At 41.0% G+C, this 12,995-nt stretch overlaps 2 protein-coding genes across 4 annotated transcripts in view; one reads left to right on the top strand and one right to left on the bottom strand.

Moving 5' to 3' along the window:
- SLC27A1 (solute carrier family 27 member 1) overlaps positions 1-9,292 on the bottom strand; it is a 52,588-nt gene extending 43,296 nt beyond the window's left edge. Inside the window, exon 1 of one of the 3 annotated variants that reach the window (XM_081851738.1) lies at positions 9,150-9,292. Coding sequence is in view for 1 of the 3 variants with exons in the window: in XM_081851737.1 (XP_081707863.1) it covers positions 7,417-7,454 (38 nt within the window). In the remaining 2 variants the exon portion in view is untranslated. Of the gene's footprint in view, positions 1-7,416; positions 7,557-9,137 lie in introns of those variants that run through there. The other 2 variants (XM_081851739.1, XM_081851737.1) reach the window with 2 other exon arrangements.
- NXNL1 (nucleoredoxin like 1) overlaps positions 5,665-12,995 on the top strand; it is a 29,321-nt gene continuing 21,990 nt past the window's right edge. Inside the window, exon 1 of the mRNA XM_081851878.1 lies at positions 5,665-6,635. The gene's annotated coding sequence lies outside the window, so the exon portion shown is untranslated. The remainder of the gene's footprint in view (positions 6,636-12,995) is intronic.

Raw genomic sequence — 12,995 nt, forward strand, 5'->3', positions numbered from 1 at the left:
TCAGGAAAAAATACACCAGCACTCAAAAGATCTTATAAATGCCTTTAAAAAATGTATAAATGTAGCTTTTCTGGTGGAAAAACTAGGTTTAGGAAACCTAAATTTTCAGCGTTAGGGCACGATGCAATCAAAAGTTTTTGATGGCGAAAATTATTGCAAAGTCATGCTCTTTCTCAACAAAGAATAAAATTTATGGTTCTCTTATGTCTTGTAACAAAACTTTACGTTTTTTGGACATCGGGGGGGGGGGATGGCTACTGGGTACAACTTTCCTACAATCCATAGCTGTAAAAGAAAAAAATAATGAAACAAAGTTCATCTTAAAATCTAAAATAATATTGGTGATTACAGGGTTGTTGTTGTTTTTTCAAAAGTGCAGACTTGTTTTCAGTTTTGGGGTATTTAAAACTATGAAAATTGGCTATATCATGAAATCAATCTAAAAAAAAAAATCGGTCAGAAACTTTAAATGCTGACATGTAAGGAAATAAGACCTAGCAAGAAAAAGATTAAAAGTATGTAAAATTATGCATTATATTCAATTATGAGTACATCAAACCATATTTTTTTTTTAGATTGCCACTGAACACTGCCTCGAAACTTTCTCTGATCCCGTATGTAGCACCTCTCAAAAGACTATAATGTTTCCTAGGTACAATTCAAGGTGCTGGGCTTGACTGAGAAACCTTGAAGACAAGGGAAACTGCCTCCTTCTCTTGTGAACGCCAAGATCAACAAATGGGTATTTAACAATGCCATCCACACACCATGTTCTGATGCAAGTAATGAACAGAAAGGCTGTCCGTTAACTGAAGCACAAGCCTGAGTATCATTCCAAAAAGTTACAAATACTCATTTCATTTTTTTATTTAGTGAAGGCTAAGGTAGCCAAGGTGAGAACTTTCACACTGAATATACTTAAATCCATTTTTAGTCCTGAGTCTTCAAGCTTGGAGAAAGAACACATTTTATGAACGAGTGAATGAAAGCTTAATGAAGGATTTAAAACAGGATGAGCAAGTAAGTTACTTGGCGAATAGAAAAGAGCAACTTGTTCCAGAAGTAGGGAACGGCATGCTAGAAGGGTACAAAGACAGGAGTGGCAAAAGGGAACAAAGGAGAATCAGTGTTGTTTTTGCTACAAAGCTGCACACTCGAACACTTTCATTTAGCTGATTTTCTGTCTTGCACACTGTCTTGCAACACACACTCCTTTGACTAGACTCAAATACAATCCCATCATAACATAGTTAGCAACAGTCTGTCGGGGTGCAGGGTGCAAATGCTGCTTATGCACCAAGAAAACTGCATTATTAAAAACAAAATCACCATGATAGGCAAGGAACATTATTTAGATAAGATAAAAGATTGTATCTCCTAAAGTCAGGAGCTAGATCCTAAGGCCTGTGAGGACACTTACTCGCTTGTCCTTAGTTACAATTTTCAACCTAATAATAAATATACTGCGTGTCAGTTGTGCACATTTATAATCTGTACCTGAAAATATAATCTTCCTAGGGTTCCTTCTTTAAGTACAGCTTCCTCAATGTGTTTTATACTAGGGATCATGTGTTTGATACAGTCATGGATTCAGTTTAAAAAGATAACAATTGTAGTCCTTGTTTTAGCCTGTTTCTATTAAATTCAGATTTCACTTTTTTTCTTTTGTTTTAAAACAATCTTACATTAACTGAATAGCAATAATAATAATAATAATAATAATAATAATAATAATAATAATAATATCTGGCTTCAAAAAACAACATCAATCATTCATCCCATTTCAGTTTCAAAATAAAATGCAGCTCCCTAGCATTTTAGGGTAAATGAAATAGCAGCACTACTTACAGGGAGGATGACTAATGCCATATAGAGAATTTCAAAGACAGAGACTGGATCTTTTAACAAATCCAACTCTGATCAAAGCATCTGTTTGACATTTAAAGCCCTAACCAGATTTCAGCTCCTGCGTACTTGAAGGATTGCCTCTGCCATGGGCTCTGATATCATCAGTGTCTATGGTGAGAGCATGATTACAGCTCACAAACACATGTTCATTGAGATTGGTGGGTATTTTGATATTTTCTATTGTTTAGACTGATTTTAATTTGGCAGAGCAATCCAAGCAATGGGGAAGCAAACTGACTCACGCCCACCAGCCATATGCTGGGACCACCTTTTCAAATCCCATGCTGAAGGGAGTGTTTTTCACCAGTGAGATCTTTCCTCTACTGGGTGTGTTATGTACTTGTGGGTGTACTGTATTCTGCATCCTGCCACACCTCAGCCTGGTATATTTGGGGATTGAAGGGCAAGTTATATTATTACTGTTAAAGCCAAATGCTATCAATAAAATTCACAAAATGGATATTGAGGAGAGAGATTTCCTGAAGCAGATTCTTTGGATAACAGACGAACAGTTCAATACTGTACTATGCATGCCTACTCTGGTGTATGTTCCATGTTCAGCATAGTAAACATCCATTAAGATTGCAGCCTTTGACTTTTAAGGTGACTTTCAACTTCAGTACTGGTTACTACAGCAAAACAACTGAACTAGGAAGTTCTAAACCATTATGGGGTGAAATATGAGCAACATGTTTACAATGTTGTTTTACACAAACCTGGGCAAGGCGTAACAATGTGTGTTCCTGAATGAACCTTGAGGATATCAGACTCAGCCTTTTGGCTAAGATCAAGTGTGAAATGGAAAAAAATGCCAAAGGGCAAAAATTACAGCACATACTAAGGGGGTGAGAGGAGTTCTTTTTTTAAAAAAAGTAAAAATATTTCAATACAGATATTTGGATTGAATTATTTATAATTATTGTAATAACAAAAAGGAATATTAATTCTAAAGCCAGTAAACCTAGCATCTTATATACAGTGTTAGAAACTCAGATATGTAAGTTAGGTGCCAAACGGCTCCTTAAGCCAGGGTTACAGTTGCCAAAACAGAATGCCTAGATGCCATTTTGAGGCCGTCCGGCTCGAAAGCCGTGTTTTTCAATACAGCTTGTTGGTTCCTGAAATTCATTCTGATTGTGCAGAAGAACTGATACAATTCTACAGGACATGTTGCTAGTGTGTGAAAACAGTGAAGACTCAAGGATTCCCAGGCATGCACCTCCAGATGGTGGAGATGTCAGGCACCCTCCTGGTGCCCAGGCATCTTCACTTGATTGCAGGTGGCCGATAGGCAAGTGCAAAATTTACCTGATGAATTTTCATCGCTGCTTATATAACAATCAGGGTGTACTTTAGTTCAAACAGAAGGGTAGTTGGGTAATTTTAGACTCTGGACTTGACTGTCTTCCAATATCACGTCCAGCCTTTTTAGATGGTAGTGTGTATTATGTGCTTTGTTTACTTCAAAAAGTGATAAAGCCACTCCTGCTGTTTCAAGGTCCTTCTGCTCATTCTGCTAAGTAGGGCCAGAAACCTCTGCCCCAAGATACAGTCATACCTCGGGTTGAATGTGCTTCAGGTTGAGTGCTTTCGGGTTGCGCTCCGCGGCAACCCGGAAGTAATGGAGCGCGTTACTTCCGGGTTTCACCACTCGCGCATGTGCAGATGCTCAAAATGACATCACGCGCATGCGCGGAAGCGACAAAACACGACCCACGCACGTGCAGACATGCCATCACGTCTTAGGTTCTGTTCAGGATGCCAACGGGGCTCCGGAACAGATCCCGTTCGCATCCTGAGGTACCACTGTACTGATAACTTGGACACAGAATACCATCCCTAAAACCTTAGCTTCCACTGTACATTTTTAAAAAGATGTTTCTAGTCTCCTAAAACTAGGAGCAGGTGGGGAGGTGAAACACTGCTGTGGAGTGCCACTGCAGCTTACAAGGACAGGGTCAGGCAGGAACAAGGAAAGGGCTGCAGGAATGCACGGGCAGGGCCAATCTTGCACTCTTGTCATTGCACCCATAAGCAGTGACCTCACCTCACCTCTGCCCTGCCCCACCCTCCTGGTAAGCTGCAGCTATACCAGTCAGTGTCAGGAGGACAACTCAGTAGCACCCTCCCACCACACCAGCTGCTCCCGTCAAAACTGCAGTGGGCACTATATGCAGAATAGTTGCATGCAAGACTCTTAAAACTCAAGGGCACAAGGCAGTCTTCCAATGGTTAGGAAACAAGGTTTTACTATCCCAAAAGGGTTCCCAGTGTTTTCTCGCATAGTTGCTATTCCTTCTTGCATCAACAATAAAATCTAATATTCCCTTTCTTCTCTGGAATTCCACTTCTTGCCAAATTCTTTTAAAATTCCAGTCTTAGAAGCAAAAACTCACTACACCAATTTACAGTATTCAGGAAATGCAATTCATTCTGCAACTATAAAAGTTGTGTGTGATGCCCAAATGCCTTGTACAGGTTGCATGAGACAGTAGGTATCTGCTTTCTTGTTGCCCTGATCCCACAGAGAACTGTCACCACCATGCTCGAAGTTCAGCAGCAACAAGTGAATTCATGAATGGCATCTTGAAGCAGGTAACGCGTAACGTTTTCTGTTGTAAGTCTCCTTATTCATTCATATATTTTTCTCCCCCTTGTTTCCAATTCCACAATTAGAGTATTGCTGAGTGCCACAAGGAAAGGTGTAACTTGGTTTTGCCCCCTGGATTTGGGGAGAATCTCCTGAACTACTCTAAGATCAAAGTCTTTCTGAGGAACAGAACCAGCCCCTTGAACTACTTCTAAAACAGCTACACCTATAGTTAAGATGTAAAAAGCCCTACCTTGGACCATTTGCCATCCTCTCTGTCCAAAGTAAGGACTAAAATGTCTGTGTTATCCTTACACAAAAGATCATCAGATCATTAAGCCTTTCCTCCTCCTGGATTGTGGATGATGGGAGCTCTATCATCACCAGGATGACATCCTGCAAGCCAGTTTGCCAGCTCTTGGGCTTCAAGAACTGCCTTTCTCTTCTTTTCACATCTGTGGTATGTTAACTCCCAAACCAAGTTTTCAGAAGCATGCCCCTACTCACAATCCAGGCTTTTTCTTTGAGAGTCTTGAAGGGGATGATGCCCTATAGCATCTATGAAGTAGGACTAGAAGAGTGTGAGGAAGAGACTTCATGGCTTCATTTAAACGGCTGTCCAGGCACTTCTGGCAGCAGCCTCTGGCACACCTCAGTCCACCTCAGCTCTTATAGCTCTGCTAAGGATCTTCTTGACCCACTCAGTGAAATCAGGGTGCACTGAGGTCCCTCCAACCACCCTTACATTAGGGTTGGGGGTTTAAGGAAGTAAAACAACTCTACTAAGAAGTCCAATGTTTCATATATTTGATCCCTACAATTCATTCTACAAGCAGAATTTTTCTTGGCACATTTTTTTGGGGGGGGAGAGTGTAGTGTACATACAGCCCTACACAGAGTTAATAAGGTTGTGCTTTGTACAGTCACTAGTCAAGAAGTCATAGAATCATAGAGTTGGAATAGACCACAAGGGCCATCGAGTCCAACCCCCTGCCAAGCAGGAAACACCATCAGAGCACTCCTGACATATGGTTGTCACGCCTCTGCTTAAAGACCTCCAAAGAAGGAGACTCCACCACACTCCTTGGCAGCAAATTCCACTGTCGAACAGCTCTTACTGTCAGGAAGTTCTTCCTAATGTTTAGTCAATGTAATGTAGCATCCAGATAGTTGTACACAGGCAGGGTAAACCCAAAATCATACTCCTCTGTAGTCATGAAGCTATGAGTGATACAGGGCCAGTCACAAACTCTTGACCCGGTTTATGTCATAGGGCTGTTACAAGGATAAAATAAGATAACCCCTATACACACCACGCTGAGCTCTTTATAGAAGAGGCAGGATAAAAATATAACACACAGGCCTATTGCTGTCAATAATCACACATGCCCTATTCATCTGGGTTGGTAAATCCATGTATTATTTCCTATTCCTCAATTTGGCAATCCATGTTTGATCTTTATTATATTAGAGTCTGACCACACTGGCTTCTGTATTCAAAGTTAATAATCAGTCTCCCACAGAGACTGGAAGAAAATATTTAATTCCATGTACAAAAACTTCAACTTTAGAAACTAAATTTTAAGTGCCCTGTTAGAAAATTAACAATTCTGTGCAAAGAGAGATTAATTGGTAATAGGTTCAGATATACTTCTTCACATAATGCACAGAAGAGGGTGGCACGAAAGCAAACACCAACAATGCCTGTTTCAGCTGGGCTGCCCCTTTCCCCCATAGGGCCACTTCATTTCTAGATAGAAGTTTATTTCATAGAATTGTAGAACTGGAAGGGACCACAAGGCTCATCCAAATCCAACCTCCTGCAGTGCAAGAATCTTTCACACAATGTGAGGCTCAACACCGTGACTGTGGGATTAAGAATCTCTTAAGAGTCTCATGCTCTCTCGACTGAGCAAGGAAAGTGGCTTCCCCATTTCTTTTATTCACAAGAGAAGACTAGAAATAAGCCCGCCCCCACTCTTTTTTCTGGACAGTTGGCAACATTAGGAAGAGGACTTCAAGATCTTGCCAGGTTTACTGTCGGCTTTGGGAATCCCTCCAAAAGAGTGTCTTGGGAATAGAGCTTCAGGAGACAGTGTTTGGTGGCATGTTATCTGTGGAAAGCAGTAGCCTTAGGGTAAGAAAATGTTTTGACATGCTGAGATTCCTTTGCCAACTGCCAGCTTAGTCAAACTGTTTTAAGTTTTGGAAAGTCTGGTCAGGTATCTTCCTAGGTTGATGGCACTGAGGGTTGCCGTGAGACTTAACTGTGTGCACTGATTTAACATAACTTATGGCTGCTTTAGCATAATGCGTGACAATATGAGCATGGTGAGCTTTCTCCCCACGCTCTTTTTATGTGAACTGGTGAGTGTGAATTTAGGACTGAGGTAACCACATCACCTGAAGGGATTTGAAGACTGGCCTTCAGTGCCTTGCAGATTGTCTACTGAATTTGCAGGGATTCCTCTGTCTGCTCATCTCTTGTCAAAAACATTTTGGATGGGTGGGTATGACTCTCCAAATTCCCTACATCACCTAACCGTGCTTAAGTTTCAAAAGCTTTTTCTGTTATCCTGCCTAAATCTGCTGTGTCTCAACTTGATTCTTGCCCTTCCCTTGTGACTCAGGTGAACAGCTCCATGTGATCTTTATTGCAGTCTAGCTATTTGCCAACTGATATCATGTAGTGCTTTAATCTTCATTTCTCTAAGCTAAACAAGCACAGTTCCACCAACTTTTCCTTATGTCATAAATTCTGGACTCTTTGTTGTATCTAGTTGTATGCGTTGCTATCCAACATGCTCTCTGGATCTGTTTTTCTCCTCCTCTCCCCCTTTTAAAGTATGGTGACTAAAAGCAGGTATGATACATCTGAGTCATAACCAGCACCAGTTTGGTTCTGTTGTAAATATTACCTTCTGGTAAAAACATGCCTGCATAGAAATATGAGCATCAGCTTGATTCTTGGTTTATTGGTGATCAGACCTGGAACAGGTGATTTTAGAAATATTTTTCATCTTTTTTCTGCAAGTATGGAAGATTAGCCTTCCTGGATTAAATCTACCAGGCTTGTAATTCTCGTTTTTTGACAGAATTACAAGCCTGGTAGATGAAGGGAACGCAGTGGATGTAGCCTACCTTGATTTCAGCAAGGCATTTGACAAGGTGCCCCATGATATTCTTGTAAAGAAGCTGGTAAAATGCGGTCTTGACTATGCTACCACTCAGTGGATTTGTAACTGGCTGACTGACCGAACCCAAAGGGTGCTCATCAATGGTTCCTCTTCATCCTGGAGAAGAGTGACTAGTGGGGTGCCACAGGGTTCTGTCTTGGGCCCGGTCTTATTCAACATCTTTATCAACGACTTGGATGATGGACTCAAGGGCATCCTGATCAAATTTGCAGATTACACCAAACTGGGAGGGGTGACTAACACCCCAGAGGACAGGATCACACTTCAAAACGACCTTGACAGATTAGAGAACTGGGCCAAAACAAACAAGATGAATTTTAACAGGGAGAAATGTAAAGTATTGCACTTGGGCAAAAAAAATGAGAGGCACAAATACAAGATGGGTGACACCTGGCTTGAGAGCAGTACATGTGAAAAGGATCTAGGAGTCTTGGTTGACCACAAACTTGACATGAGCCAACAGTGTGACGCGGCAGCTAAAAAAGCCAATGCAATTCTGGGCTGCATCAATAGGAGTATAGCATCTAGATCAAGGGAAGTAATAGTGCCACTGTATTCTGCTCTGGTCAGACCTCACCTGGAGGAACGGCTAAGGGAGCTGGGCATGTTTAGCCTGGAGAAGAGGAGGTTAAGGGGTGATATGATAGCCATGTTCAAATATATAAAAGGATGTCACATAGAGGAGGGAGAAAGGTTTTTTCTGCTGCTCCAGAGAAGCGGACACGGAGCAATGGTTCCAAACTACAAGAAAAAAGATTCCACCTAAACATTAGGAAGAACTTCCTGACAGTAAGAGCTGTTTGACAGTGGAATTTGCTGCCAAGGAGTGTGGTGGAGTCTCCTTCTTTGGAGGTCTTTAAGCAGAGGCTTGACAACCATATGTCAGGAGTGCTCTGATGGTGTTTCCTGTTTGGCAGGGGGTTGGACTCGATGGCCCTTGTGGTCTCTTCCAACTGTATGATTCTATGATTCTATGAAATCAAATGTCTATTTGGTCCAGCATTCTGATTCCCGCAGTGGTCAGATGGATTCTTCTGGCATATTATATGCATGCAATGGCATTTCCTGACATTCTCCTAGCACAGAACCTCTCAAACTGTTGGCTGGCTAGCTCCCTCTTGCCATCCTGTCTCGTCTTCTGTCCGTTTGGCTAGTCTTTTCAGTGGCCATGGATGCATCGTGTGCCAGGGTTCATTTATACAGGCAGTTTTACAATACAGTAAAAGGACATCCCTATGGGGCACCGGGATGGCACCCCACCCAGCCCGCGGGTCCGGGGGGGGCCGCTTCTCGCCAGGCTTCCTCCCGCGACCCTCCGAGCCCCATCTCCCGCGCGCCCCTCCCAGCCGCTCTCCCCCTCCGTTGCCAGGCAATGGCACGGCGCCCCCCGCCCCCTCAGGAACCGTGGCGAGGGCAGCGCCCCCGTCGTCAAGGCAACGCACCAGCTCCCGTACCTCGCGCCGCCACCGCCCACCGCTCACTCGCGAGGCTTCTTCCACCTTCCGCCCGTCCGTCCGTCTCTCCTACGGCCGCTTCAGAGGAAGCCCCGCCCCTCGACTCCACCGGCGGGCCCGGGGGCGGGGCCTGGAGGCAAAAGCCCCGCCCCGAGACATCGAGCCCGGGAGGCCTAGAGAAAACGGGGGAGGGCGGAAGGCGAGGATGCTGGGAAGGCGGCGGAACGGAAAGAGGGGGCGGGGTTCCTGCTCTGCTTTGGCAATGGGAGGGGCTGCGAAGGCGGGAGGGGCGCCTCGACGTCCTCGGTCGGACGGATTGCTCGGGAATGTTGTCCAGCCTTCCTCGTCCGTCTGTCTCTCACACAAACGCAACTCTTTCGAGAACTGACTGGGTGGTTTTGGTTGTTGTCCGTTGGCAGCAGCTCGACAGGCCGAACTGACAGAAAGGGCTCTCTTCAGAAAACGGCCCGCTTCCCGCCCTGGCCTCTGCAGGCTTGCTCCAGAAATGTTGTCAGGGTTGCACTCAAGACTCCCAGTGAGTTGCAGGGGGTTGGACTAGATGACCGTTGGGGCCCTTCCAACTCGACAGTTCTCTACACAGAATGCGACTCTTGCTTTTCTCTTACGTCTGCTCTCGTCTGAAGCCCTCTCTTCAACCGGAGGGCTGCAGTCAGCCGCTGGGCTATAGCCCCATCTAAGCTGGGCTGCAGCAGCACCTCTCTTAAATATCATAGAATCATAGAATCTTTTAAAAAAAAAAATAATAATATTTTTTATTCAATTTTTTCCAATATAAAATTTATACAGTTCATACATCTTTTTTATATCCATTCTCTTTTTTGACTTCCCTCAACTTGACTGATACTCCTTCCCTTCTTGATTTCTTACACAATTCTAAAACCTTACTTCTATTATTTTTATAAATAAAATCTTATTTTACTCATATTCTAACATTTCTTTTTACAGAGCTTCATTAAAGCTTAAAGCGTTATTTGATTATAACTTAATTTATGCATATACTCTGTAAACTTTTCCCAGTCTTCTATAAATCTTTGGTCTCGTCGATTTCGGATCCTTCCCGTCAGTCTATCAAGTTCTGCAAAGTCCGTCATCTTCAATCTCCAGTCTTCTAATGTAGGTAGCTCCTCTTGCTTCCATTTCTGAGCCATCAGTATTCTTGCCACAGTCACTGCATATAAAAATAGCTTCCTTTCTTATTTATCTCATTCCCTGTAATACCAAGTAAAAACGCTTCTGGTTTCTTAACAAAGGTGTACTTAAACATTTTCTTCAATTCGTTATATATTTCCCAAAAGCTTTTTACTTTCTTACACTCCCACCACATATGATAGAATGTACCCTCTTTTTCTTTACATTTCCAACATTTGTTACATCCTTTATACATCCTTGCTAACTTCACTGGTGTTACATACCATCGATACATCATTTTCATCACATTTTCTTTTATTGTTGTACATGCAGTGAATCTTAAACCTTTCCATAATTTCTCCCAATCCTCCATTTGTATATTATATCCAAAATCTTTGGCCCAGTCAATCATAACCGATTTTACCTCTTCGTCTTTTGTATACCATTCTAATAATATCTTATACATTTTAGCCAAAACTTTAATATCACTGTTTATTATTTCTTTCTGAAATTTCGACTCTTTATCCTCAAAACCTCTTATTTAGATCTTTTTAAAACATTTCATTAATTTGAAAATAATGCAGCCAATCATTAACATGTTCCTTAACTTCTTCAAATGACTTCAACCTCCATTTACCTTCTGTTTTTATTATTAAATTCTGGTATGTTGCCCATCCCCCTTTCATATTGATTTTTTTCACACTCGGCGCCTCTAGTGGTGACAACCAATACGGAGTTTTTACTTCCAACAAGTTTTTATACTTTTCCCATACCTCTATCAAAGACCTTATGGTGTGCTTTTTGTCATACCATAAATAAGCATGCCACCCAAATCTATTATCAAAAACTTCTAGATCTAGCAAGTCAGTGTTTTCTAATTTCATCCATTCCTTCAACCAGCAGAGGCAAGATGCTTCATAATATAATTTCAGGTCTGGCAGGGCGAAGCCTCCTCTTTCTTTTAAATCAGTCAGTAGCTTAAACTTTATTCTCGGCTTCTTACCCTGCCATATAAACCTTGAAATTTCTCTTTGCCAGTTTTTAAAGATAGCTGCCCCCCTGATTACTGGAACAGTTTGAAATAAAAATAACATCTTTGGTAGCACGTTCATTTTTATTATTGCACTTCTTCCCCAAAATGAGAAATTTCATTCTTTCCCACACCTCTTAAATCTTTTTTAATCTTACTCCAAGTTGGTATGTAGTTATTATGATACAAATCAATACTTCTGGGGGTTACCCAAACTCCTAAATATTTAACTTTCTTTACCACTTCTATTTCTAATTGTTGCTGCACTTTATCGGTAGTTTCTCGATCCATATTTTTACTAAACATTTTTGTCTTTTTCTTATTCAAAATAAATCCCGCCAATTGACCAAACTGTTCTATTTCATTCAAAACTTCTGTTACAGTATTTGTCGAACTTTCCAAAGTTAGTACCAAGTCATCTGCAAAGGCCTTAACCTTATATTGTTTACTTCCTACTGTTATCCCTTTTATCTGTTCATTGCCTCTTATTGCTCTTAAAAGGACTTCCAGTACCGTGATAAATAACAGTGGTGAAAGCGGACATCCTTGCCTAGTTCCTTTAGTTATTTTTATGTTTTCTGTTACCACATTGTTAACTATTAATTTTGCTCTTTGGTCTCTATATATTGCCCCAATACCATTCATAATTCCTTGTCCAATATCCATCATTTCAAAGTTTTTTAACATAAATTCCCAAGAAATATTATCAAAGGCCTTTTCCGCATCCACAAATATCAACATAGCTTGCTTATCATTCCTGGCATTCAAATTTTCCAAAACGTTAATTACATTCCTAATATTATCTTTCATTTGTCTGCCAGGAAGAAAACCTGCTTGGTCTTCATGTATCAAACCCTTCAACACTTTTTTCATCCTATTTGCTAATATATTGGCAAACAGTTTGTAATCATTATTTAGAAGCGAAATCGGCCTATAATTCTTAACTTGAGATAAATCTGAGTCTTGCTTGGGTATTAAGGTAATATATGCTTCTTTCCAGGTTTCTGGTATCTCTCTTTTTGTTAATATATCATTCATTACTTCTCTCAGTGGTACAACTAGGATGTCTTTCATTTCTTTGTAAAATCTTGCACTGAATCCATCCGGCCCTGGGGTCTTTCCACTTTTTAATTCTTTAATTGCATTTCTTATTTCTTCTATTTCTATTCTTTCATTTAATTTACTTTTCTCTTTCGTCGGAATTTTCTGCACCCCTTTCTCTTTCAAGTATTTTTCTATTTTCTTTAGATTATCTTTCTCCTTCTTGTATAATTGTCTATAAAAGTCCACAAATCCTTTCCTTATTCCTTTCGGGTCATCAATCTCTTTATCTTCAACCACAATCTTATGTACCATACTTTGTTCTTTCCTTTTTTTAATCTGCCACGCTAGTAGTTTCCCAGATTTATTTGCATTTTCAAAGTTCTTTTGTCTCATCCTTTTGATGTTCCATTCCACTTCCTTGTTTATTATCATAGAGAATTGCGTTTGTAATGTTTTTATGTTAAGTTTCAATTTTTTATCATTAGGTCTATCAATAAGTTTCTTCTCATTTTTCATAATTTGTTTTAAGATTTCTTTTTTCCCTTTCTCTCTATATTTGTTTTTAATTGCATTCTGTTGTATAAAAAAACCTCTCATGACTGCTTTGCCAGCGTCCCAAACTA

This window comes from Podarcis erhardii, assembly GCF_964252035.2.
Source record: "Podarcis erhardii genome assembly, chromosome: 2".
Classification (NCBI taxonomy): Eukaryota; Metazoa; Chordata; class Lepidosauria; order Squamata; family Lacertidae; genus Podarcis; species Podarcis erhardii.